Source organism: Thermomyces lanuginosus, assembly GCF_041956635.1.
Source record: "Thermomyces lanuginosus strain ATCC 200065 unplaced genomic scaffold VTN49scaffold_40, whole genome shotgun sequence".
In the NCBI taxonomy this organism is placed as follows: domain Eukaryota; kingdom Fungi; phylum Ascomycota; class Eurotiomycetes; order Eurotiales; family Trichocomaceae; genus Thermomyces; species Thermomyces lanuginosus.
In genome coordinates, this window is record NW_027192374.1 from 577,457 (window position 1) to 601,649 (window position 24,193).

General features: G+C 52.9%; 12 protein-coding genes across 12 annotated transcripts; 4 read left to right on the forward strand and 8 right to left on the reverse strand.

The window, feature by feature from the left end:
* Window positions 1–1,438: 1,438 nt before the first annotated feature.
* VTN49DRAFT_6182 (uncharacterized protein) lies at window positions 1,439–3,213 on the reverse strand (the record flags this gene model as incomplete). The annotated part of the gene is made up of 7 exons (XM_069414322.1): window positions 1,439–1,612; window positions 1,670–2,035; window positions 2,091–2,181; window positions 2,236–2,657; window positions 2,711–2,872; window positions 2,930–3,000; window positions 3,081–3,213. 7 exons carry the CDS (start codon window positions 3,211–3,213, stop codon window positions 1,439–1,441), a joined length of 1,419 nt encoding a protein of 472 aa, XP_069265580.1.
* Window positions 3,214–3,529: 316 nt separating this feature from the next.
* On the reverse strand, window positions 3,530–3,821 carry VTN49DRAFT_6183 (uncharacterized protein; the record flags this gene model as incomplete). Its single annotated transcript, XM_069414323.1, has 2 exons — window positions 3,530–3,618; window positions 3,674–3,821. The coding sequence occupies 2 exons, from the start codon at window positions 3,819–3,821 to the stop codon at window positions 3,530–3,532; spliced, it is 237 nt and encodes a 78-aa protein (XP_069265581.1).
* Window positions 3,822–3,853: 32 nt separating this feature from the next.
* Window positions 3,854–4,622, reverse strand: VTN49DRAFT_6184 (uncharacterized protein; the record flags this gene model as incomplete). The annotated part of the gene is made up of 4 exons (XM_069414324.1): window positions 3,854–4,093; window positions 4,149–4,277; window positions 4,351–4,490; window positions 4,568–4,622. The coding sequence occupies 4 exons, from the start codon at window positions 4,620–4,622 to the stop codon at window positions 3,854–3,856; spliced, it is 564 nt and encodes a 187-aa protein (XP_069265582.1).
* A 559-nt stretch (window positions 4,623–5,181) lies between these two features.
* VTN49DRAFT_6185 (uncharacterized protein) lies at window positions 5,182–7,557 on the reverse strand (the record flags this gene model as incomplete). Its single annotated transcript, XM_069414325.1, has 3 exons — window positions 5,182–5,442; window positions 5,502–7,162; window positions 7,218–7,557. The coding sequence occupies 3 exons, from the start codon at window positions 7,555–7,557 to the stop codon at window positions 5,182–5,184; spliced, it is 2,262 nt and encodes a 753-aa protein (XP_069265583.1).
* A 636-nt stretch (window positions 7,558–8,193) lies between these two features.
* Window positions 8,194–9,109, forward strand: VTN49DRAFT_6186 (uncharacterized protein; the record flags this gene model as incomplete). Its single annotated transcript, XM_069414326.1, has 4 exons — window positions 8,194–8,351; window positions 8,424–8,782; window positions 8,836–9,007; window positions 9,058–9,109. The coding sequence occupies 4 exons, from the start codon at window positions 8,194–8,196 to the stop codon at window positions 9,107–9,109; spliced, it is 741 nt and encodes a 246-aa protein (XP_069265584.1).
* Window positions 9,110–9,301: 192 nt separating this feature from the next.
* Window positions 9,302–9,822, reverse strand: VTN49DRAFT_6187 (uncharacterized protein; the record flags this gene model as incomplete). The annotated part of the gene is made up of 4 exons (XM_069414327.1): window positions 9,302–9,468; window positions 9,524–9,536; window positions 9,718–9,762; window positions 9,820–9,822. The coding sequence occupies 4 exons, from the start codon at window positions 9,820–9,822 to the stop codon at window positions 9,302–9,304; spliced, it is 228 nt and encodes a 75-aa protein (XP_069265585.1).
* Window positions 9,823–10,260: 438 nt separating this feature from the next.
* Window positions 10,261–11,276, forward strand: VTN49DRAFT_6188 (40S ribosomal protein eS1; the record flags this gene model as incomplete). Its single annotated transcript, XM_069414328.1, has 5 exons — window positions 10,261–10,274; window positions 10,338–10,422; window positions 10,486–10,511; window positions 10,577–11,078; window positions 11,133–11,276. The coding sequence occupies 5 exons, from the start codon at window positions 10,261–10,263 to the stop codon at window positions 11,274–11,276; spliced, it is 771 nt and encodes a 256-aa protein (XP_069265586.1).
* Window positions 11,277–11,648: 372 nt separating this feature from the next.
* VTN49DRAFT_6189 (uncharacterized protein) lies at window positions 11,649–12,866 on the forward strand (the record flags this gene model as incomplete). Its single annotated transcript, XM_069414329.1, has 3 exons — window positions 11,649–11,793; window positions 11,887–12,330; window positions 12,388–12,866. The coding sequence occupies 3 exons, from the start codon at window positions 11,649–11,651 to the stop codon at window positions 12,864–12,866; spliced, it is 1,068 nt and encodes a 355-aa protein (XP_069265587.1).
* Window positions 12,867–13,234: 368 nt separating this feature from the next.
* Window positions 13,235–15,029, reverse strand: VTN49DRAFT_6190 (uncharacterized protein; the record flags this gene model as incomplete). Its single annotated transcript, XM_069414331.1, has 4 exons — window positions 13,235–14,096; window positions 14,154–14,694; window positions 14,790–14,870; window positions 14,933–15,029. The coding sequence occupies 4 exons, from the start codon at window positions 15,027–15,029 to the stop codon at window positions 13,235–13,237; spliced, it is 1,581 nt and encodes a 526-aa protein (XP_069265588.1).
* A 907-nt stretch (window positions 15,030–15,936) lies between these two features.
* On the forward strand, window positions 15,937–16,301 carry VTN49DRAFT_6191 (uncharacterized protein; the record flags this gene model as incomplete). The annotated part of the gene is made up of 2 exons (XM_069414332.1): window positions 15,937–16,139; window positions 16,229–16,301. 2 exons carry the CDS (start codon window positions 15,937–15,939, stop codon window positions 16,299–16,301), a joined length of 276 nt encoding a protein of 91 aa, XP_069265589.1.
* A 1,005-nt stretch (window positions 16,302–17,306) lies between these two features.
* VTN49DRAFT_6192 (uncharacterized protein) lies at window positions 17,307–20,409 on the reverse strand (the record flags this gene model as incomplete). The annotated part of the gene is made up of 8 exons (XM_069414333.1): window positions 17,307–18,655; window positions 18,707–18,848; window positions 18,891–19,004; window positions 19,057–19,158; window positions 19,213–19,357; window positions 19,415–19,638; window positions 19,729–19,919; window positions 20,367–20,409. The coding sequence occupies 8 exons, from the start codon at window positions 20,407–20,409 to the stop codon at window positions 17,307–17,309; spliced, it is 2,310 nt and encodes a 769-aa protein (XP_069265590.1).
* Window positions 20,410–20,987: 578 nt separating this feature from the next.
* Window positions 20,988–23,930, reverse strand: VTN49DRAFT_6193 (uncharacterized protein; the record flags this gene model as incomplete). Its single annotated transcript, XM_069414334.1, has 3 exons — window positions 20,988–22,777; window positions 22,832–23,595; window positions 23,653–23,930. The coding sequence occupies 3 exons, from the start codon at window positions 23,928–23,930 to the stop codon at window positions 20,988–20,990; spliced, it is 2,832 nt and encodes a 943-aa protein (XP_069265591.1).
* Window positions 23,931–24,193: the final 263 nt, after the last annotated feature.

A 24,193-nucleotide genomic window follows, 5' to 3' on the forward strand; every position in this document is an offset into this window, starting at 1 on the left:
CTGACGACTGGGGACTTCACCGATGACTCGAAGCAGGAAAAAAATTACAGAATTTACCCATACTTTCCCGATATGTCGTAGCCCCGCCGATTATCAGCACGTGATTCTCACGTCATCTCCAGATAAACTTTTGGCCTTTCCTAAGACGGGTTAGAGGAAAGCACCTTCTTTCCTAGGACGGTTTCTGATTTCCACATGCAACAACACCCGTGACAGTTCACACTGGACAGCATGAACAGTAAGAATTGGTGCTGCCATCCGACGGGGTAACAAGCCCTAAGATATGTTTGCCGAAACCTTTCAAACTCTTTGGACACAGAGTAGCCCAAGGACGATATTTGGATTTTCAGGATTGGTAGAAATCGATTCAACAGAGACTGATTCGAGATGGCTTCTCACGACCTGCCGAGGATGCTCTATCTCGGTTTTAACGGATGGTCCGACTCCAACTAAGAACGTCGAATCTTTGTATTTGCTGACCGAATCTGAGACCGGAGGGACTCAGTCAGCCCTCCTCACTGTGGAAAATATAATTGAAAAGTGGATTCTTTTTGGCTTGACCGGGCCCATCACAGAAGCCTGCTGCCATTCTTCCAATATGCCTGGCAGAACTGGCTGACACGGACTTATAATCATTGTAATCATTCTTGGAAGGTTGCGAATGAGTACCAACGAATCTATCCGAGTGTATCGTCCAGCGGAACTATACGAAGAAGAAGCCTCATGATCATATGCACAATTTCCTGAGGCTTTCTCTGGCAGGGCATTCGACGATTCCATCCGACATATAATCAGAAGTTTTCCCCAAGCCTTGTTGGTGCGGCATGTGGAATGATTCCAGACCCGGACGCAAATGGCCCATCACCAGCGGAGAGGCAAACGGGTGAGCCGGTGGACGCTCTTCTGGTGTACATTCCTTCCCAGCGCGTCGCTCAGGAGCCTTGCGCTAATCCTCAGGGCGCAGGGAAAGTACGAAGAAGTGGAAGCGATTCGTCGAGGATAACTCACCCTTACGTCCAGCCTCTCCCTTGAGAATGCTTTGACGATACGCCAAATCTTATGAAATTTGTTGAGCACATTCACCGTTCCATTAGAACATGGCTCGCTTGCTCCTGGAGCTAAAATAAAACGAATTCAGGTTCAACATGGGGGTGCCCCTTCGACTGTCGCTGTTCGAGTCAATTGCCACACGGACAGATCTTGCCTACAGCTCCGTTCTCCCTTCCCGGCGCCTGGCCGGCCTGGCTTAATTGCACGACTGCATGAGCGTAGATTACATTTGTATGGGTTAGGGTGGGTTATGGTTAATTGCATATCTGAAAATGCAGTAGAATCACTAGAGTAACCACCTACGAATAATCACTTCATTTGGCCCCTTTTGATCTACTATTGAATTGATATCATTCCGTTTAATATCGTTACTGAAAAACGGTTAAAGTCACACTTTGAGGTTCTCTACGCCGCGAGCCAAAGAGGATGCTGGCCCGCCCTTGCCGCCAGTCTTCCCTCGCGGTTTCTGCGAAGTCGTATCCTTGGGCAGCTCCTTTGTGTAAGGGATGAAGTCGGGAGCACCTGGGATGTATTTACGAAGAGGCTCTGGGACGACAAGGCCCTGAAAGATCGTCAGTCGACAAGAATACTCGCAGATGATGGCGGTTGGGATACTCACATCTTCGGTCTGGTAATTCTCGAGAATACAGCACAGGGTCCGCTCTGTGGCGCACAGGGTCGCGTTGAGCGCGTGGACGTAGGTCTTCTTAGCGTCCTTACTGGCGACGCCGTACCGGATCTCCAAAGCGCGCGACTGATAGTCCGTGCAGTTGGAGCAAGAGACGAGCTCCTTGTACTCGCCCTGGAACGGGAACCATGCCTCAAGATCGTACTTCTTGGACGCCGCGTTGTTCAACGCGCCGGACACGATTGCGACGATCTGGTAGGGGAGGCCCAGAGACTGATAGAATTCTTCCGAAGTGGCAATCATTTCGTCAAAGGCTTTCCAGGAGTCATCTGGCTTAGTAAAGACGAATTGCTCGACCTACAGATAGCAAAATTAGAAACGATCTGCAGTGTAGGTTGTTCAGCGCTTGTACCTTCTCGAACTGATGGACACGGAAGACGCCCCAGGCGTCCTTCCCGTGCGCACCGGCTTCTTTGCGGTAGCATGTGCTGTAACCAGCATATCTGAATACCCGTCAGACAGGACTCCGGCGCTCCCTAAATGGACAGGAAACTCACTTGATCGGCAGGTCCTTATCTTGTAGCCACTCGCCAGCATGCAGGGCAGAGATGGGCTGCTCCGAGGTGGCGATGAGGTACTTGTCGGTCGACTTGTCCTCGCTTTCCGTCACCTTGTACAGCTCTTCGTCGAATTGCTCGAGCTGCGCCGTCTTGGCCATGACATCCTTGAGCATAAACTGCGGCGGCTGGTTCGGCTTGTAGCCTTTCCGCCAAAGGAACTCCAGACCGTAGTTGATCAGGGCTTGGTTCAGGAACAGCCCGTAGCCCGTCAAGCAGTACCCACGGTGTCCCACGACCTTGACACCCCGCTCGGGATCGTAACCGTCAATACGGGTGAGGACTTCGTGATGGGAGAGGCAGTCACGCTTCTCAACTTTGGCGCCCTCCGGGGCCCAGGTTCTGATCACCACGTTGTCATCCTGGGCGAATCAGCTCTGGCCGTCGTGCTCAAGGCCCATTATATATCACGCACCTCGTTGTTGCTGACGGGAACGGAATCGTGGACGTAATTGCCAATAGACCTGATCTTCGCATCACGCTCCGCCTCCTTTGCAGATGCGCGCTCGTCGGCCTTTCTTCGCTCCTCCTCAATCTCCGCCTTTTGCTTCAGCAGTTCCGAGGCATCCTCTTTGTTCTATCTCTTATCAGCAATCGAGTCGAACTCCTCAGCCCTTGTGCTTTCACAGCGAACCTTCTTCTTCAGACCAATCTCCTTCTGAATCGCATTCAGCCGCGAACCAATCTGCACCGTCTCGTACCGCACTATTCACACACAAAAACCGACCATCAGTCAGCCCACACGGCCATTGAGAGATCGTCCATGTCGACAAAAACTAGCTTACATCTTCGCGCCTCCTCAAACAGCGCAACCACCTCATCGACAGCCTCCACGGGCTTAAATCGGCGTCTTTGACTCTCACGGATCTTTTCCGGATCCCCGCCGCGTTCGGCAATGAAGTCGTTGAAATCGAGCATGGCGGAGAAGAATTCGAGCCGGACGATCGCTCAAGGAAGGAGATGTTTGGATTCAATCCGTTCGCGTGGGCGCGGCGAAGTCTGACGCGGTCTCGCTGAAGCTTCTATCGATGTTGGGCCGGACTGAGGGGCTGGAAATTGTTTTTCCTAGAAAGGGGTGTGTTGATAGGCTCCAGATGGAGGGGCAGTCATTGGTGGAGCCGCATCTGAAGCAAATCCTTTTTCAACTATTCAATTGAAAGATATGGATGCAATTTCATAGAATTTCCATTCATGGCACTATGCAAATTGCAAACGGATCGGGGACAATCATCTTTCATGTGATCCCTGAGAACGACCAGAGTGAGACACGAATGGCCACCTGCTCAAGACCAGACATTCGATATGATACGTAGCTAGCAGTGCCTAGGTACATTGCAAACTCAATCGCACCGAGCTATCCAACTCTATCAATCATTACCTGCCTCGTTCCGTACGAAAAGACAACCGTAATCAGTGCATGATCGTAAAAGACATCCCAGCGAAACTTGCAACCATAAAAGTACACCAGATGGCCAGAAGGAAGCACTCGCCTGAAAAGCACAGCATAAAAGAATACGAGAGGACATCGTAGATAGCGATAACAAACTGCAGTGACCCATCACATGACAACACATTTCCCGCCAGCAGTCGGTTGCCCCGGGTCCTGCGCCTTCTCGATCTCCCCGATCATCAAGTCAAACGCCTTGGCGACGTTGTAGTCATTTCGAGCACTGGCCTCAGTGAATGCGGCGTTGAACTGCTCGGCGATTTGACGGCCTTCTTCGAGGGAGACCTGGCGTTGCTCGGGTTTGAGATCGCTCTTGTTGCCGACGATGGCGATGGGAACCCATTCTGCGCCCTGAAAACAGAAGTTAGCTCGAAATCTCGAACATCAGTGCGAAGAAAGCCGTTACCAGATGGTTCAGGATCTTGTCGCGAATGACTGACACCATGTCGAACGACTGCCGCGACGCCACCGAGTAGACGATCATGTATCCATGGATGCCAATGAAGTGCTTCGAGTTGAGGATGCTATACTCATCCTGCAATCGTCACAATAAACTTAGCATGGGAATTTCCGTGTGATTCCTACTGTGCCTTTGCGATCTTTCATACCTGCCCGGCTGTGTCGACGATCTCTGTCGCAAACTCTTGCCCCTTGTGCTTGATCGTGCAGCTGAATGTGTTTTCAATCGTCGGATAATAGCTCTCGACAAAGTGGTGGTCGACGAAACGGACGGTCAGGGACGATTTGCCTGGACATCAATCAACCGGAACATTAGTGAATCTCTTCGGAGAAAGGGGGCCAAAAAGCTATTTGAAAAGGACTCACCGACGGATCGGCTGCCGACGATGGCGATCTTGCGCTGTTTGGGCGGCGCCGGCATGTTGGGTTATATTTTTAAATTCTCGAACTGAAGAAAATTGGAAAAGCTGGTTGTTGATGGTTGCTGTGGAAGTGTGAAGGTTCCTGGAGACTTGGTTGCCAGCCCAGCGGCGGCGGAAAGGAAAAAGCAAAAAACTAAAATATTGATCTTCCCTTAATACTTGGTTCTAAGACGGTCTCGATCCGAGACACTGGAGCTGAACACATCGCCGATGGGAGCCACCAGACGATCATTAATCTAATGGAAGCGGCAAAAAGGGCCAAGCAATATGCGCGTGCAGGAGGAGACCGATTTCTGTATGAATAACCCGATTTGGTAAATCAATTTACGCGACCGAGACCAGTTGATGATGGCGAGAGTCCAGTTGCATGTGGGTCGACTTGCGCCCATGAAATGAGAAACAATATGCGGTGCTGAATAAGAATATACTGGCTGCTTGCGATGTGTTCGTTGTTGATTTTCACATTTTCATGCACGGAATCATGATGCGTCATACAATACAACAATCGTCAAGTCATGGTATAGGTATAAAAACACAAGTCTATCACGTTCGAGAACATCACATCGCCCGGATTTGATTCACTATGCCCTGTAGTCGCGTCGTAAACTCTGTCATTGCTTGGGAATGCTGTAACTCTTCGTCGACCTTGCGGTGATAATGCAGGAACTCGTCGACCGTTGCCAAGATCTTGGTCAACCCCTGGCCCTCCAGCGAGCCGGCCGTAAACGCCCGAACCTCGGCATCGAGACTGGCTGTGCAGAGGAGGATGGATAGATATCCAAAAGCGACATTCGAATGAGTTTGGACCACGGAGTGCGCCTACGAAGGGTGGCGTTGGTCAATGAAAATCACATGAGTTAGCTGTAAGGGCAGCCTACCTCGGATATATTGTCAAAACCTGTGGAAAACAAGTCCAGAAGCTTCTCCAGCAGAGTGCGCGAGTCATCTTTGTGATGAAGAATCACTTGGCGCGCGCGCTCGCTTTCCTCCGTCAGATTGATTAGGCCTCCGAGGCACAGAATCACAATATCCAAGGTGTGATTCGTTTCTTCAATAAACTCGCCCGAGGATATTCGGAAGTTGGACAACACGATATCGGTCAATGCTTGAATGAGCTCTGGAGTTGCAAAATTATCGCAGAGATACGGATTGTTGTTGGTAACGTTGAGAATCACTTTGAGAAGTAGAACAAGCAGGTGCGCAAACGGTTCCTCGTTTGCCTGGCTGAGGGAAGAGAGCAGATGGCTGGTCTCTGAGAGGGGTTTGAGAGCTTGTTGGTGCTGACGCCCCAACGCTCTCGACACAGTCGTGACCGCCTCCAATATCGAAAAGACAGAATCCAGAATCACCATCTCGTACGAGGATGGTTCGAGGTCGGTGACGTGTGCCGAATGCTTCAGCAACAAGTTCACCAGCTGCGACACAGCACTGTCTGGGAATGCTTCGACAATGTCCCTTTCTGTCACTTTTTGGACAGTTAACTGTACAGCGCGCAGCACAACCCGCTGTGGCGAAATCTTGCTCAGTGCCTGCCCTGCCAGGGGTTGTGACTCTCCAACCCGCAAAGATATATCACGCACAGCAGCTTGATTCGCTTTGGAGAGTCCGAACCGTCGCTGCGGGACGAGCTTCGCAATGTCCGCATCTAAGGCCACCAAAGAAGATACAACTTTCACAATCCTCGGCCAGAAGATCGCATAGACGCTTGTCGGCAGAGGTTGGTGGCCCAGCACCAAGACGTATGCACAGATAGCAAGATAAGCGGCCATATCGTCCAGACGCTCCGTAACGCAGTTTGCCAGGCGATCTACGCCGTTTGTCTGCAGGAAGCGTCGTGCGTAATCATCTTCTGTTAGCTTTTCGCATAGATGAATGAGTGCGCTTCTTCGAGCAGACGCTGTACCGCCAGAGTCTTCAATGTCCTCAAAAATCGAATCAACAATGCCTTGAAAGCGCGCATTTGCGCCGGCTCGTCGTAGTTCGTGTATACTTCTAACAGTGCCTGTATTGAGATCATCTTCCTCCGTGTCAAGCACCAAACTGGGCCGTTCTGCCGCAAAATCAAGCCGTCGGTTGATGCTCTCCGCAGTCAACGGTTCCAGACTGTCTACATCATTGGAAAGAAATGACCGCTGCCGCGCATAAGTAACTCTCAAGGCCGAACGGGGCGTCGTCAAGGCCTGCGACACGTCCCCCTTCTCATGCGGTACCTCCTGTCCAGACCTACAGAGATCATGCCCCCGAACGGTTGATGGAGAACTCGCGGACTCGACATCGCTGGACGATGGTTGGTGATGGTGCCCATCCTCCACAGAATCCTTCTCATCCACGTTGTCATCTCCCAAAAGATCTACTAGTCTTTTGCGCTGAGAACTTGGTTCGCGATGCAAAACGGGGACATCGGGCACGGGCTCGGGAGTACAGGGACGAGAAGATGTAAACTCTTCTGTCCGAGTAGGTTTGCGATTCTGATTAGGGACGACAACCTCGATGGCGCATGAATCTGACTCCATCGCAACAGCAACATCGGGTGTATCAGCTTCGGGACAGTCAGCGATCACATAGAATACAAACTCTGACGGCGAATCTCTTACAGCCTTCCAATTGAGGGGCCAATTGACGCTGGCGAGCTGGGCGCGTACGACGGACAGGAAGCTCATGGGTGTCGGGCTCATCAACAGCCGTCTTGCGACGCTTCGGCGACTTTACTATGTCGTGACTCTCGTTCGAAGCCTTGATACTCCGGGGGCTCGGAGCATCGCTGGAAGGCGATTGGGTTTTTGGTCGCGTGGGAGGGGGCGATCGCGCAGGTTCCTCTGAGCCATAGCTGGGACTGAAAAGACTATGACTCCTTCCAGGCGCTGGAACCCGCCGCGCCCTTGACTTCCCATATGTCACTAGCTTGCGCCGGCGATCGGGCGCATTCCACTCCATGATCGATCAGGATGACGGTTCCGCCGCTGCACTTGGAGGAGAATCGTGCGTAATGGGGGCAGCATTCCTGGAATTGATGCGCTGCTACCAACAATCACTCAAGACCGAGAATGTAGCAATCAGGATAGGGTAGTCATGGTGAGTTTGCGAATCGATCCTCGTTGTGAGACAGACTGTCGTTGTGTTTTGCACGCATGAATCAGATCAAACATGGAGCACAGGCAGAGCATGTGATTTCGTTGGATCAACCACGCGCTCTGGGATTGGATCAGAGAGTCAGACTAAAGAGAAATCATTCCAGGACCCTTCAATCCCTGACAATCCGGAGGCTATGCAGCTAGTCGTTGGCTAGCGGGGCCAGGATCGCGACCAGAGCCGGGATATTTACCGTCGTATCAATATCGTAATTATCAGTGTTGAAGGTTATCAATGCGCCAAATTCTCTGATAAATACCCCTTCAATGATGTTGATAGACTTGAGGTTATATGTTTCTTGAAGCTGTGTACAGAACGGAGATCATTTGAACGTCCATTCTCCTCTCCGCCGCACAAGAAGGCCTAAGCTCCCCATTTTTCCACTACAACCTCCACACACGCACAACCCATTAACAATTGCATGCTACGCTTGTATTAACTATGGCCTCCTCCGAAGATCATGTTCCCTCGCCAGCCCAGGGTGTTGGCCCAATCTATCGGCCAGACTGGGAGAAGCCGCGGGCAACGGTGTCCAAAGAAGTCCCTTATGAGAACGTCCATGTCCTACCGCAGACACCGCAACTGATCGCCTTGCTAACGTGAGCCAATCTGTGCATTATCGGACCCCGCCACTGAAAGCTGAGCTCGCTGACTTATTTCTCCCCGGCCAGAATGATTCGAGATCAAAGAACGGGTCGTGCCGACTTCATCTTTTACTCGAATCGCATCATTCGGCTCCTGGTTGAGGAGGGCTTGAACCACCTGCCAGTGGTCGAGCAGACTGTGACGACGCCTGTCGGGAGACAATATTTGGGGGTGAAGTTCCAGGGCAAGATCTGCGGTGTCTCGATCATGCGAGCGGGCGAGGCCATGGAACAAGGACTACGAGATTGCTGCCGTTCGGTGCGGATAGGGAAGCTGCTCATCCAGAGGGACGAAGAGACGTGCAAGCCGAAGTTGTTCTATGAGAAGCTGCCAAAGGATATCGCCCAGCGCTGGGTTCTTCTTCTGGACCCAATGTTCGCCACAGGTATGGTGGAGCAGGAGCTGTGTGGGTTATCACCCGGCTGATGGGAACAACAGGGGGCTCGGCGACGTTGGCGGTTGAGATCCTCAAGTCCAAGGGGGTGCCTGAAGAGCGGATTCTCTTCCTGAACCTCATTGCCAGTCCAAACGGCGTTGCCGATTTCGCTGAGCGCTTCCCCAAGCTACGGGTGGTTACAGCATTCATTGACCAGGGTCTCGATGAGAAGAAGTACGCCTGACAGTGCAAAATCTGAATCGTCGTCGTGCTAACATGTTCAGATTCGTGGTTCCCGGACTCGGCGATTTTGGTGATCGGTTCTACACCTTGTGAACCCCGTGCATGGCATGAAGCAGTGAGTACTACTCGAGTGCATCTCAACTGCATTTCAAGCAAAACTCCAAATGGCAACACTAACGCCCGCAGCTTTGAATAGACAAACGCCACAGCCCGACCATAACCTATACTAGATGATACCACGTGTTATGACATTATGTCGATATTGCGGTGTTCAGGAACCCGTATTTATTCAAACTCGTCATCATAACCAGCATTTGCTTCTCGGTTATCATCCGCCGCCGGCCCGCCGGACGTATTGCGCTCTCCTTGCTCGTATTTACTGGCCGTAGTTTTGGCGACTGCATCGCAAGCATCGACCCAATCCGAATAAACGTCGACGGCGGCGGACAAGTCTGCGGTCGACGTCAGCAAGCTTTATGTAGCGTGACTCAGAAGGAGCACACTCACAATTGATACCAGTCTGAAATCGTTGTCCGCACACTTTGCAGGATAAATTTCCAACTCCCACTTTCTTATCCAACTTTACTATCACAGAGTTCTCATGGTTACAAAAGAGACAAGCAAAGGATGTCGGAAGGCCTTCTTTCTGTCGGCACGCTTAGCAAGAAATCTCGACGTACAGCACAACAGTGTCTGCCTACCTGTTTCTTCGGCTTGATTGATCTGGTGCTCTTCTTTCGTTTACCCTGCAGCGATATCAGCCACTACAATAGGGCTTGTAGATTGCACGCAGTGTGACTTACCATGGCGAATGTTGACTTCTAGTCCTTTGTTGTCAGATCAGACGGAGTATTTATCAGTTACGAATGCACACTTCTCGTCGGGAAAGTATGCACTAAGGCAACATCGCCTGAACGATATTAACTGGATCTCAAAATGCGCCTGTCTGATTCCGATCTATGGCGTTCTCGAGTAAATGGAGAGTAGCAGACGACGATTACGTAATCAATATTCACGTGTTTCGAGTTCTAAGCTAAATCTAAAACGGAATAATTGATTGTGCCAAGAATGAATTCTTATGTAATCTTAGGGCGGAGACCTCGCTTAGCCCTGTTGTGTGCGATTTTTTGCGCTTCCCGAAGCGACTCCGAGCGACGACCATCAACCGTTTCGACTCGAATTCGCCCACTCCAACTCTACGGTCCCCCGTCTGTCTACGGTATAGATAGACTCGAGTCGCAACCATGGCTGTTGGAAAGTAAGACATTTTCGTGCCGCTTCGGTTATGTGCGCGCAATCGGATTGACGCTGACTCCGTCAGAAACAAGCGGTTGTCCAAGGGTAAGAAGGGCGTGAAGAAGAGGACCGTGGATCCCTTCTCGCGGAAGGACGAGTACAATGTCAAGGTACGGCTGGATTTGTTCTGGAGGAATTCAATTGGATTACTCTAATCTAATATCGTTGAACAGGCTCCTTCCACCTTCCAGATCCGAGAGTATGCCTTCTGCCCTTGTCCAACGGAACAAACGATGAGGAGACGAAAACTAACACGAAAACAAGTGTCGGGAAAACTCTGGTCAACCGAACGGCCGGTCTGAAGAACGCCAATGACTCCCTGAAGGGCCGAATCTTCGAGGTGTCGCTCGCGGACCTCCAGAACGACGAGGACCATGCGTTCCGCAAGATCAAGCTCCGTGTCGATGAGGTGCAGGGCAAGAACTGCTTGACCAACTTCCACGGCCTGGACTTCACGTCGGACAAGCTGCGCTCGCTGGTGCGCAAGTGGCAGACGCTGATTGAGGCCAACGTCACCGTCAAGACGACTGACGACTACCTCATCCGCCTGTTCGCCATTGCCTTCACCAAGCGCCGCCCGAACCAGATCCGCAAGACCACCTACGCGCGCTCCTCCCAGATCCGCGCTATCCGCAAGAAGATGACCGAGATCATGCAGCGCGAGGCCTCCAGCTGCACGCTCACGCAGCTGACCACCAAGCTGATCCCGGAGGTTATTGGCCGCGAGATTGAGAAGGCGACCCAGGGCATCTACCCTCTCCAGAATGTGCGTTTTATCTTACAAATTACGTTGGTATCTGCAATAGGCTAACTCTGGTAGGTTCACATCCGCAAGGTCAAGCTTCTGAAGCAACCCAAGTTCGACCTGGGTGCCCTGCTGGCTCTGCACGGAGAGTCGTCGACGGATGACAAGGGTCACAAGGTGGAACGGGAGTTCAAGGAGCGGGTTCTCGAGTCGGTTTAAACCAACTATCGGTCTGGTTTTTTATGGATGATAAAATGGCAGAATGTACGCAATGTATGCGTTGAATGTGGTTTGGTAAATCCATGATCATACCGGGTCCGATCAATCGTAGTTGTCAATCAGATCCATACAGTAGTAGAGCGTCGAATCGGACGGCTTCAGCTCATGGCATTTGCCAATAATAGCCTCTCTCTTGGTCGGCAAGCCACCAGTGACGATGAGATAGGATTCCTTACGATGTTGACCAGTATTGTCGTCGGCTCCACAATTCTACAGATTTATCCGGAAATTGACATCATCCTATAATCCTGTATCCTACGAGTCCTACGACTTTTTCCATCGAGACACGTTCGTCCCTTAACAGTTCGGAAAATGAGCAGCACAATCCAGCAGTACACCACCCGTCTCGACGGCATCGACAACCTCCAAAAAGTCGAGGTACCACGGTCGGCTCCAGGGCCGGGTGAGGTTCTGGTACGGATCAAAGCTGTGTCGCTTAATTACCGGGATGCCGAAGGTAAGCTTTCCTAGCTTCCCAACATTGCCCAGAAAGACCCATTGAGTAGACACATTTTAATTGGACTATGTTTGATGCTAAAGGGTTGCTCAGTTATCCGCGGCGAATACACCCACCACCGTTCGGTGACCGGCAGCGGAGGAGCCGCTGCCATCGTACCCTGCTCGGACATGTGCGGAGTGATCGAGCAGGTCGGCACCGATGTCACGCGATGGACGGTCGGGGACCGGGTCCTCTCAACCTTCCTCCCGGAGCACCGTAGCGGGCCGATCCGCGAGGAGGCACTAGCCAGTGGCCTGGGGCTGCCACGGGACGGGGTGTTGGCAACGCACCGCGTCTTCAAGGAGCATGAACTCGTACCTGCGCCCGCAGCGCTGTCGGACCAAGAAGCATGCACGCTGCCAATCGCGTACGTCACTGCGTGGATGGCATTGAATGGGCGCGAGCCGCTGAACCCCGATAAATATGTTCTGCTCCAGGGGACTGGCGGGGTAAGTATTGCCGGGTTGTTGCTGGCAAAGGCGGCTGGTGCAAAGGGTACATAACCTCATTCACTCCGTTTCACAGCGTCAGAGTGCTGACAAGATGAGGTAGTAATCATCACCTCCTCATCGGACGACAAACTCGCCCGAGCCAAAAACGAACTCGGCGCCGACTTCACCATCAACTACCGCACGACTCCCGACTGGGACCGCGCCGTGCTCGACCTAACTAGCGGGCACGGTGCGGATATCATCCTTGAGACTGGCGGGGAGAAGACGCTGCCCAAGAGCTTCTGCTGTGCTGCGTATGGCGGGCTGATCAATTGCATCGGCTACACGTCGGGAAAGTCGCAGTCGGTGGAACAGCAGCAGCTTAATATCAATGTTCTTGCGATCAGTAAAGCCCTCACCCTGCAGGGCATTCTGAATGGCCCCACAGATAGGTTCGAGGAGTTGATCCGCTTCGTGGAGAAGCACGAAATCCGTCCTGTGATTTGTAAGGTTTTTGCGTTTGAGCAGGCGAAGGAGGCGTTGAAATATCTAGAGAGTGGCTCGCATTTTGGAAAGGTAGTGATTGAGGTTTCGAGGTGATTGGCTTAGGGTGGCCGAGGGAGGAAGGTAAAATCTAGCCCGAAGGCAGTCCGCAGCAGACATTGCTGGGTTATCATTAGGTTCATGCTCGTAAAATCGAGGGGACGGCAGTAGGAAATCGAACATCGCCACCAAAATCAGAGGAGCATCCATCTGGCTACAGAATGAACTGTTATTAAACACTTGCCACTGAATGGAACAGGCTATACATCAGCTCGCTGCGTCATGTTCGCAAGTCTATTGCATTCACTACCTATCTATACCCGCAACATGCATGAAAACCCCAACCCGGTCTATAGAACATGCATCATGAAAAGGAAAGTCACAGAAACAAATGCTCTAACTGAAACTGACTGAACGCCAACTTTTTATTCGTGTTTGCTCACAGCGCCCACGGCCTCTTCGGCATCGCTTGCGCTGGCGCTGCTGGACGCCTGCTTCTCGGCGGCATCCGGGCCGGCGAAGCCGTACTGGATGGCGGCCTGCTCGACCTCCTCGTCGGACAGCTTCGGCAGCTGCTTCGCTGCGGTGACGTAGTTGATGTTCTCTGTGTAACCTTTTGCGAAGATGATGTCGATCTCCTCGAGGGAACGGCCGGCAGTCTCGGGGTAGAAGAAGTAAATGATGGGCAAGAAGCAAGCATTGACGACGGCGAAGAACAGGTAGGTACCCCATCCGATGTTATCGATCATGACCGGGGTGATCATGACGATGACAAAGTTGAACAGCCAGTTGGAGCAGGTGGAGATGGCGTTGGCACGCGCTCGGGTGCGCAGCGGGTTGATCTCCGCCGGGTACAGCCAAGGCAGGGGCAGCCAGGTGGCGCCGAAGCTGGCAATGTACGTGAACAGGCCGACGGCAGCGCCCTTGGCGGTGTTGCGGGTACCGGGGATCAGGCAGGCGAAGGTGAGCACCATCGACAGGCACTGGCCCACAGTGCCGTAGAGGAAGAGCTTACGCCGTCCGACGCGTTCGACCAGGAACCACGATAGGGTCGCGAAGATCGAGTATACGATCATGTTGACGCCGCCCAGCAGCATCGACATGTTGTGTGTCTCTTTGATCGAGTGCTCGAAAAGGATTGGGAAGTAGTAGATGACGGCGTTGCAGCCACCAACCTGCTGCATGAATTGCGAGGATGCTCCCAAAAGCATGCGCCGCAGGTGCTGTGTCTTGCCACCGGTGAAAACGGCAGAGATGGGAGTCTTGCTGGAGCCAGATTGTCCGGAGCTAGTGTCATCGTCAGCAATGGTTATTTTGATTTTCGCGTGAGTTTTGGTAACATACGCTCGGATCGAGTCCAGAATGACTGTCTTTTGCATCTGGACATCATGGTGCTGAATCTCCTTGCCGAACAGCGCGGCAACGACCTTCTCGCCCTGCTCGTAGTGCTCGCGCACAAAAAGCCACCGTGGCGAGTCGGGCAAGACGTACATGCCGACGATGATGATCAGACCAAACAAGATCTGGAACGCAATTGGGAATCGCCAGGTGAGGTCGTCGGGGCCATACGAGGCACCGTAGTCGATCCAATACGCGATGAGCGTGCCGAACGCGATCATGGCGCCCTCAATGCAAATGAGGAGACCACGGTTGGCTGTAGGCGAGCACTCGGCCTGATACGTGGGAATCGTCGATGTGTTGATACCGTTGCCGATTCCAGTGACCACCCGGCCGACAATGAATTGTGCCAATGGCCCGGAGCCAGGGAATGCCGTCACCTGAATGATGACACCAATGATCATGACAGTGGCACCGAGCATGATGGACCGCCGCCGGCCCAGCATGTCACCGCACCAAAGAATCAGGGCGGCGCCCATAAGACAGCCTGCGGACGTCAATCACCAATTCCTTTGCAAATTGGAATATTGATTGCAAGCAGATGGAGGAACATGCCGATTTCGTAAATAGCCGTCACCAAACCCTGCATCGTCGAATCATCCTTGGTCTCGGGAAAGACTTTATTGAACGGTTCCGCGCTGATGATTCCGCTCATGATACCCTCTGGATCATGCCTCAGTCAGCTCCTGGACGATCAGGGCGATCATGCCGGGAAGGCTACATACGGTCATAGCCGAAAAGAAGAAAGCCGGTGGTCGCAACTGAGGATACTGCCCACAGCAGTTTCTTGCCGGACAAGCCGGCATAGGTGGGAGCGGACATGATGATCGAACGCCGGACCAGCCAGGTCGCTCAATAGATGCGATAATCCAGCCGCAAAGACTAGTGCTGAGAATAAAGATATGCAGTGGGTTCGGAGGTCAGAAGTCAAGGCAGGAGACCTCTCTCTCTTATATCGCTCGGAGATGACATGCATCTTTTGCATTTCCAGGATGACCATAGTGGAACCAACTAGTACAGACAACCGATCAGAGAACCCGCCATGGCCATATGAAGTTGCATCCATGGGATTGGTAGCCTATCCTACGAAACTCTAGCGCGAAGGTGATCTCCAGGGCGGAATGTCATTCGAAGAGATGACAGAGAGGCAAGGGAAAAATTGGAGAAAGATTCAGGGTCGAACCCATCGCAAGCCCTAACACGTAAAGAAATTTCCAAATACGACAAGTGGATATACTTTGCTATGGATCGAAAATTCGAAAAGTTTTTCGTTAATCTCCGCTTCTCCACATGATTTTCATTGGATTAATTGGTCAAGCTTTCAAGAAAATGGCAATTCAAATCAGACATTGGCTGCGGGCTCCCCACAGATCTGCACCCTGGAGACGCCATTCCGAGGAACTTGTCATCAATCTCCCGATTAGGTTAAGATCATGACGTCGATTCTCAGTCTTAATGAACAGGGTCCATCTTGTAAGCATCAGCCTACGCGAGATAACGGGTATACGGACTGCGATGCAAAATCTATGCAGCGACGGAGTTACTTAGGTTGGAACATCTGTTGTCAGACAGAGATCAAGGGACCAGCGCCAATTAGAGCGAGAATCTTGAGCAATTGAAGTAGATCAGAACTGGGGGCCAACAACTTGCGGAGTATGAAGTGCTCGTACGAGAGACATTATGGAGTATTCTCACGGAGTAGGTAACTGCTCCGTGCACGATTGCCCCCATGGCTCCTCGGTCCATGCAATCACCCACGTGGATGAACTCCATCCGAGCGAGCGACCCTCGCAGTCTCGCTGCAGGAAGGCTTGCCGAATGGCCCCTAGGGCCAAGTCCCCGGTTCCGGTTTCGGCTGTTCTCGTGTGGCAAGGTACCAATTACCGATTCTTCGTCGGGGTTCGTCGGGGAGGGCGTCGGCAGCCCGTCATGGTGAGGTGATAACTAATCAAGCGAGGTCAGGGGTGTGGCAAACAAATGGACTGATTGGACTGCATGTTCAGGCCTGATCTGATGTCCAGGAACAGTAACATCGATCAGGAAGGGGGGCTTTTTTATCATCGCGTACCTTACATTTGGCGTCACATGACCTGATATGCCCTAGACCAGTGCTAGGCATGAATGACCGAACTGAAGCAGGTAGTAAGGATAATGCGCGTTATATATAGCAGGGTTCAGAAGAAGTATCCGCAAAGAAGCAAAGAAGGTACAGCAAGATAGACGGGTGGAAATGAAGGCACGATAGCGTGCCTTCCAGAAACAGAAACAGCACCTTCCGTCGATGAAGATATAAATAATGTCCTGTTTTCAGCATTTTCGAATCTTTTTCAATCACTCTACTATCTCAGAGCCAAATATGGCCCATTCTTGTGCCATATGAGCCCAAAAGTTGTTAAGGACACCTGGATCATTATCGAACCGCAGTCTTACGGGAAATCTCAAATGGGATTTAAGCGGAATTGTCAAAATTCAACATGTTAAGAATGCTCGCCACTGTTATGCATCAACAATGACTACTATTCTCAGTTGGAGACGTTAGGATCCCAAACGTTCCCGGACCTTGAAGATATAACTTACATTGCCTAAGGAGTACTTAGAGAGATAAAGCAACGCGCGGTCTATAACTTGCTGGCGTTGCAAATGGTATTATGGCCTCCCTCTGCATCAACTGATGAGCAGAGAAGTCGGCGGTTGGAGGCTCCCAACACCCCGATGACTTCTGGGTGACCCCTGAACTTCGACTTGGTATTTGCAGTCGCCGCAGGATTGGCGTTCCCTGCTCCAACGCCAGGAAACGGCATTCTGTCGGTATTGCGTCCGCCGATGGATGACAGTAAAGAATACGTTTTGACAGCTGTCGAGCTAAAACCGCCACACAAGCTCAACACTCAAGAGTCTCTGAGTCGGGCTCCGAAATATGAATTTCATGAAGAGGTCGTCCAGCAAGACACAGCGACGACCGATGACGATGAATGGACATAGCTAGTATTCATATCAGGCAGCTGTTTCGATTAATCCCTGTTCATTTCACATGCAAAAACTGTGGTACAATGCAACAAGAAAGTTCAGAGGTCCTGAATAACTCCCGACAAAGGAAAATCATGTCTGAATAACAACATTACTGCGTGCCGCCGCATCAAGATGAAACCCAAACACTAGCCGATATAGATCCCGGAGCCATGTGAACTGCCCACTCTGAACCATCATCGACACAGCGCGTGCTACTTCGAGAGCTCCTGCACGGCCCGGAGGGCCAATGACGCGGAAGGCCGGGTCGGACGAGACGAGCTTCTTGTACTCGTCCAGGAGATTCATTTGCCATGGTAAAGAGCCAAAGGAGTCCGGTGGTAGGGACTTGGCAAAGGACGCCAAGTTCTGATTCGAGTCGCGGTGGTAGCCACTGTTGAGGGCCGCCTTGGTAATGAGCAACTTGAGACAGCGAAGGTTCGGGTCCTCGGAAGGGGTAGTGACGGTGTGCGTCGATGAGGTGCGTTCGGACGAGCGGGAACGGTTAGACGCAGTCGACGACAGTCTACCCGTCCCGGAAGATTTGCTGCCTCCTTGTTGCTGGCCATGTGCGTGACCCAGAACCAGGATGTTTGGAACCGAGGCTTCGTCCGGCGAGGCGGTGGTCGAGTCCTCGAAGATCGTCGTAGGTGTTTCGGGGTTTCTCTGGCCGCTGGTGTTGTCATCTGTGGTGGTGCGGGCACTAGCAGTCTGACTCGCTTGGTGAAATGCCTGCGTGAATGTGGTCTGGCTCGGCCGAGGTGTACCGCGGTCGGGCCGGATCTGCGTCCAGCCTTCACGGAACAAGTCACAGAGCTCCCAGCATGCTTGGATTGCCGAGCCCAGCAGTTCCTCGTCTGGGTTTCGGCCCTCACGTCGGTTCTGGCGGATGCTGAACAGCATCTCGGCGAGCGACCAGCAGGCGTACAGCAGCGAGTCGGCCTCCTCGGCCAGATGCATGCGCTGCTTCATGAGCCGGTGGCACAGAGTGATGTAAAAGTCCAGCGTCCTCTCTCGGAATGCATCCGGAAGGCTGCGGTCGGAGATGTTGTATAGATGATTATTGAGCTCAAAGCTCACTCGCAGGACCGAGTCTGACATCTCGTTTTCCCGCACCCGCACTTCGAAAAGCGCTTGACAAAAATCCCGACACAAGTCGAGCGTTGGCAGAATCTGTGAACCGGTCTCGTCTTCCTGGCTGTAGTACAGCTTCTGGCACAGCTTCCAGCATGATTGCCACGCCATCTGCTGCTTATCACCTCTGGGGTTGCCATGAAACAGACGTTCGCGATGGCTATTGCTAAGGTTCGCCAGCGTGTTGCACAGTGTCCAGCACTCAGCGAGAGCGTTGCGCAAAGCATCGAGGTCGCTGTTCGTCTGGCTGGCCGGGAACACGCGGTTTTCATCCTCGGTTTCAGCATGCCCAGTTCCTTCGGGAATGCCTTAGCAGAATCAGCCTGAAATCCTAGTAATGAAATATCATACGCCCGCACCTTCCAGACTGTTTGGCCGTTCCCCAGACTCCTTCCAGGTCTGTGCCTGAGGGGTGGGCCGCTCCAAACCGCCCCTGGCGGGAGGAATTGTGGTCGTCAAAGGCGGTGTTGATGTTGGGTCGCCATTGGGTTTCCATATCCACTATCAGCATGATTCAGGTGTTAATTTCAAGCAGAATGGTACCTTTGTCGCATCTTTCTCCGCCTCGACGGGGGAGTTCTTCGCAGTCGCGCTTTTGGGCGCTGGGCTCCCTCTCTTCTCGGGCGCGGGCGCGGGTGCTGGTGAACTGGCTGGCTTCTAGGCGACAGATTAGAGACTTTGTTCGAGTATAGAAGCATTGATTTCTTACAAATTCCCCAAACCCGGGGGGCGCATGGATGACCGACTGCGGCGGGTCATCCTCGTCCGATCGGGGGCGAAAGCCCAGAAAAGCAGTATCGGATATACGTATCTGGGATCCCGTCAGAGCTGGGTCGAGATCACTTGTAGACATCGCTGGACCTACACTCAGTTCCGGGTGATTGCCCTGGGAGGATTTCTTTGGACTTGTCTTGTCCGGCGTACTGCCGTTCATAGTGGGAGTATGGAATTGAGCCTCAGAGGAAACACTGGATTGAACGTTCGAGTCTGTCTCGGACGCGTTCTCCATACTGAATCGTTTGGTCGTCAGCGGATGTAGGAGGCTACTCGGAGGGGAGAGGCTGTACTTTGAAGAGGTATCGGTAGATACAGTCGGGACGGAGTCATGATATTGATGAATAGATGCAAGCTTGTTTGGAGAGACGGGCACCGGGGATTTGAGAGCGATCATGTTGGCGATGGACCTCGAATCCGGGGATGGACGAAGCCAGTCCGGGCCGGGAAGAGAGAACAGCAGAGGCAGTAGGACATGGACCTCGCCGCAAACACAGAGGCGAGATGTCTCCCGTGTCTATCCGCTCCTCGGCGAGAGAGACTTGCGATAACTATCTGGGATCGGGAAAGTAATGCGACTTCACCTGGTCTCTAGAAGGACACGCACTGTCAGCGACCAGACCAGGGGTGGTAGCATTGGACGCCAGAACGCGAGCAAGGATCGCTTCGCGCCGGCGCCGAGCAGCAATGCCTTGATCTTATTATCAATACCGTAGGGCACCTTCAAGAGAGGAGAAGGGAAGCGAAAAGCGACGAGGGGCTTCCTGATAGATGCGCGAAGATGGACGAACTCTGAGCCTACCAAGTTATCGTCGCTCTCCCAGCCAGTTCATCCCTGTGTCGTGATTCTGGACTAATTAACCCAGGATCAATTAGCCCAGGCTCTCGGCAGCTCTAGTCCCAGGTTCATGCAGCAGCGCCGCGTTTGGCCAAGGTTCCGGCAATCGAGTCCACGTTTGGACGAAACGAAACAGACGGAAAGAGGAGACACAAACGCGCCTTTTGACCTAATCGAGAGGGTAAAAGAAACGATAATGGAAAAAAAAAAAAGCAACGAAGAGGGGCCCATGGGACGAGAAGCCGAGAGGGGAGGGATTAGATTACGACGGGGGAGGGGGCGCCCAGAAGCCCATAACGGCCGTCGCTTTAGGCGCCGGGAAGTGGCATGGTGTGACCAGCATGCATGGGTTCAATGGAGCCTCTCGTTGGCGGTCGGGACTCGGGAATTGAGTGGAAGGTTGGAACCAGGCTGTTGGGCTGGCTGCGGCCAGTGCCGCGCCGTCTCCATTGGAGCGCGGACGAACGTCTGCGCTCTACTAAGCGCCACTAAAAAAGACTGGGCCCCCAACGCCGGCGGTTGCGGCCAACTTTAGTCGACATAAGTATCTGCAACGAGTAACGGAACGGTCGGGAAAGCTGGGCTTGCAGATTTGTTGCTTGTTAAGGTTTAAGCTGTCAAAGCTCCCATGGCCATGGTGGTGGTTGTTGATGATTGATCCGATCGTTTCTTGAACAGTTTAAGTTGATCGGCGCACTTTGAATACGAAGAATATCGATATGCATATGCATTGACGCTGTAGTTGCCAGGACAAGCAAACTAATCGAGCTATCGAGTCAGCCGCGACGGGCGAAATCCGCATGAGTTAATCGCATCGGGCTGGCATGCATGCATCAATGGCTACGGGAGAAAGTTTTCTACGATAAATCATTCTCGATCGGCGATATAGTTTCAACTGAACCGACAACAGAAAAATGCCATTGGCAATGAATGCCTTTACTCTATGTACAATGTAGCATGCGACCAGAAACAAACTCCAAACCCACCATCATCGACCGGATTTGATTTACTGTTCATGTACTGACCCCTCACGACGCCATAACGAGAGACTTGACCACATCCCCAAATAGCGCATCCACCGGAGGTAGCGCGTACGCCGGCACGCGATCGAAAATCGCGTCGATTCGTGACTTGCCGCTTCCACCATGCGCCGCGTCCTCGTCATTGACCGTCGTCGTCGTCGATTTTCCGGCGACGATCGAGCCAAACATCCGCTGCAGACCGGCCTGGAGCTGCTCCGCGACATCGGCTGAAATGGTCACGGACTGCACACCGTCCTCGCTGTGCGCCCCAACGGCGGCGGCGCTCATTAGCCGTTTGACGTTTGCCTCGGCGTCGAGGACCACGTAGTCGCCTCTCGACGGGTCCGCGAGCAGAGCCCGCGGGGCGGCGCCCAGAGTGGCTTTGAAGACGGGTCCCGAAGTTGATGATTGTAGTCGGCTGTAGACGGAAACGGCCCAAGTCTTTGCCTTGCGGTGCGCCTTGGATTTAGATTTGTTAGACTTGTTGCTCTTGGCCGCGCGCTGGGTTGCTACGGCGAAGGTATCCGTGGTGGGGTTCACAGCGAGGAGGATGTTATCGTCGTTTGGAGCGGCAGAATCGTCATCACCATCGTTGTCGCCGCTGTCAGGACTGGATTGAGATGGGGAAATCGGTTGGACGACGTCGTCAACAACGTCCCAGAGCGTTATTGATTGCTTCGAAACGACGACCACGAAACGGCCGAGAAATTTCACAGAGAAGGCGTCTCCCGAAGAGATGCCGCTGCGCGTCGCGTGGAGGGCCCATCGATGGGCGTCGATGAGGTGAACCGCATCTCTGACACAAATGGCCAGAACGGAGCCATCCCCAGAATAGCACATGGATGCAACGGATAACGCCCCGGCGGTGTCGCTCTCGAGTCCAGCATTGCCAGCCAAATCCATGACCGTCTGGCACTTCCACGTATGCTCCATGCGTCCGCGCTGGACTTGTTTATTCTTCTTCGCCGAACTGGGATACCGTGCAACGACCTGCCAGATTCGCAGGACCCCGTCGGCACCAAATGTGGCAAACTCGTGCCTACCGGGTCGCGATGCGAGGCACAGGACCTCGGCGGGACCGGAGGCAGAGATGGCGGCCCGGAAGTGAGGGGTGTCAATTCGCGTTGCCAGCTCCCAGAGCATGGTCGAGTCGTTCCAGGTCCAGAATTTGAGAAAGATTTCCGCATGGCCGTGACTGTTGGAGGTCTCGTGCAGAGACGTCCTGTTAAGCGCATCGACATCCGCTCTATGCGGCTGCCATCGCTCGACCGTAGCCAGCCATTTGCCATCCTCGCTTATGTCGAGATGTTGAATGTTGGGCGTCGTGATGACTGTCCCTTCTGGGCCCTTGTTAAGCACTGTGATGTTTGTCCGGGTAAGCGATTGGCGCGAAATGTGCGACCCAGTCTGGACATTAAATGTCTGGAGCATCGAGACATTGTCCTCTGAGTCGTCTCCGCGCGCCGGAATAGCGACCAGCAGGTGTTCCGGCTTCTGCGGATGGAATATGGCCGGGACCGAGAGCCCGGCAATGGCCCCAGATTCAGCTGTACGACCTTGTTTTGGCGTCGATGACGGTAATTGCAAACCATTGATCGTGGCGATGGGCCGCAGCTCGGCGGCGGACAAGACAATGGTGGAATTGTCCGCCAGCCGGCAAACATACAGCCTGCCAGTAGGAGAGATTACCAACTCACGGATGGCAGATGGGAAATGGGGCAAGAAGTTCTTGCGACCGGTATCCAGCTGCCAGAAGACGAGGACGGATTCCTTGCCTCCAGAGATGATATAGTTTCCTGGCGTAGATTAGCGACGTCCATCCACTCCGTTCCCAGAAAATGAAAACGCACCATCTCTTGTCCATCGTAATGTGCCGACGGCTTCTCGATGCCAATGTAGTTTACGAAGGAGCGGGAGACCTTGTTTTTCAGCATCGGACGCTTTTTCGTTTCTAGACAACGCATTGACTATGTCCTGGTAGACCAGTATTGAGCCGTTCGACTCTCCAATAGCCAAGTCAACGGCTGCCAAAGGAGTCGGTTGACGGACATCCAACGCCGTGATTCTCACGGGCACTTGAACCTCCCGCCATGTGTACTCAAAACTATCGCTCGAGTTTCGGGTTCCAACGAGCAGATGAGAACTGCTGCAGGCGACTACAGACCGGCCACTGGAGAGGACCCGCAAATGGGTCAAGGGTCTTGCCGTATCCAGTAGAACGGTCTGGTCAGGACGTTCTGACGAAGACTTTTCCAACGCACTGACCGCAATGGCCCTGCGGCCTTCCTTCTTCTCCTGCAGATAGAAAATTTCTACGCGTTCCTCCTCCTCCTCTTCTTCCTCGTCTTCATCTTTTTTCGGCGATCCCTTCTTCACAACCTCGAATGACTGCACTTTCCGAAATTTGGCCCAGCTGGCGATTTCCTTATCTGACTCCCAGTCCCATTGAATCAGATCGCCGGCGGAGGTCAGCACGTAGAGATTTGTCGGCGACGACGGCGACAGTCTCAAGCCGGTAACGTACGCCGAGCCCTTTAATTGAAGGCGCCGAACCGGCCGCTGCGTCGACATGGAAAAGACCTGAACTGTGCCACCCAGCGTCAAGAACAAGTAACTTAACCCGACATTAGCCTCCTATCCCTTCAGGGATTCATAGTCACCGCAGACTCACTTCTCATCCGCCGAGAGCAGCGGCTCGGTGTCGCCGAAGCGACCACTAAAGACGTGATGCAGTGACCATTGCGGCGCCGTCTCGTCTACAGCCTTTTCGGCCGCGATTGGCGCCGTATCCGGGGTCGGAGTCAGCATATTACTGTCTGCATTTTCCGCGTTTTCCTCTTGCGAAACTTTGAGACGCTTCTGTCTCTCCGGTGTCAAACCATCGGCGGCGGCATCGCGCGTCCGTGATCTTTTCGACGACCGAGACGGACGATCTGGCACGGGCGCCATGATCCAGGGCGATAATCAATAGGGCGAAACCGCGAAAATTGAAGCGCCCAAAGTCCGATCTTGGGGAGCTCTTGAAGTTTTTCTCTGCAAGAAAAATCAAAATGTCGAGGCTGCGGGCCGTTATCAACGCGCTAGTCCCGATATGGTATAGCGCGAGATCCAGATAACCTTTGAAAAACTGAACCACTCTGACGGCAGAGTAGGGTTCCTTTTCGAGCTCGTCGCAGCAAGCTTTGAATTTCTTTGGCTCGATCTGGTATCAT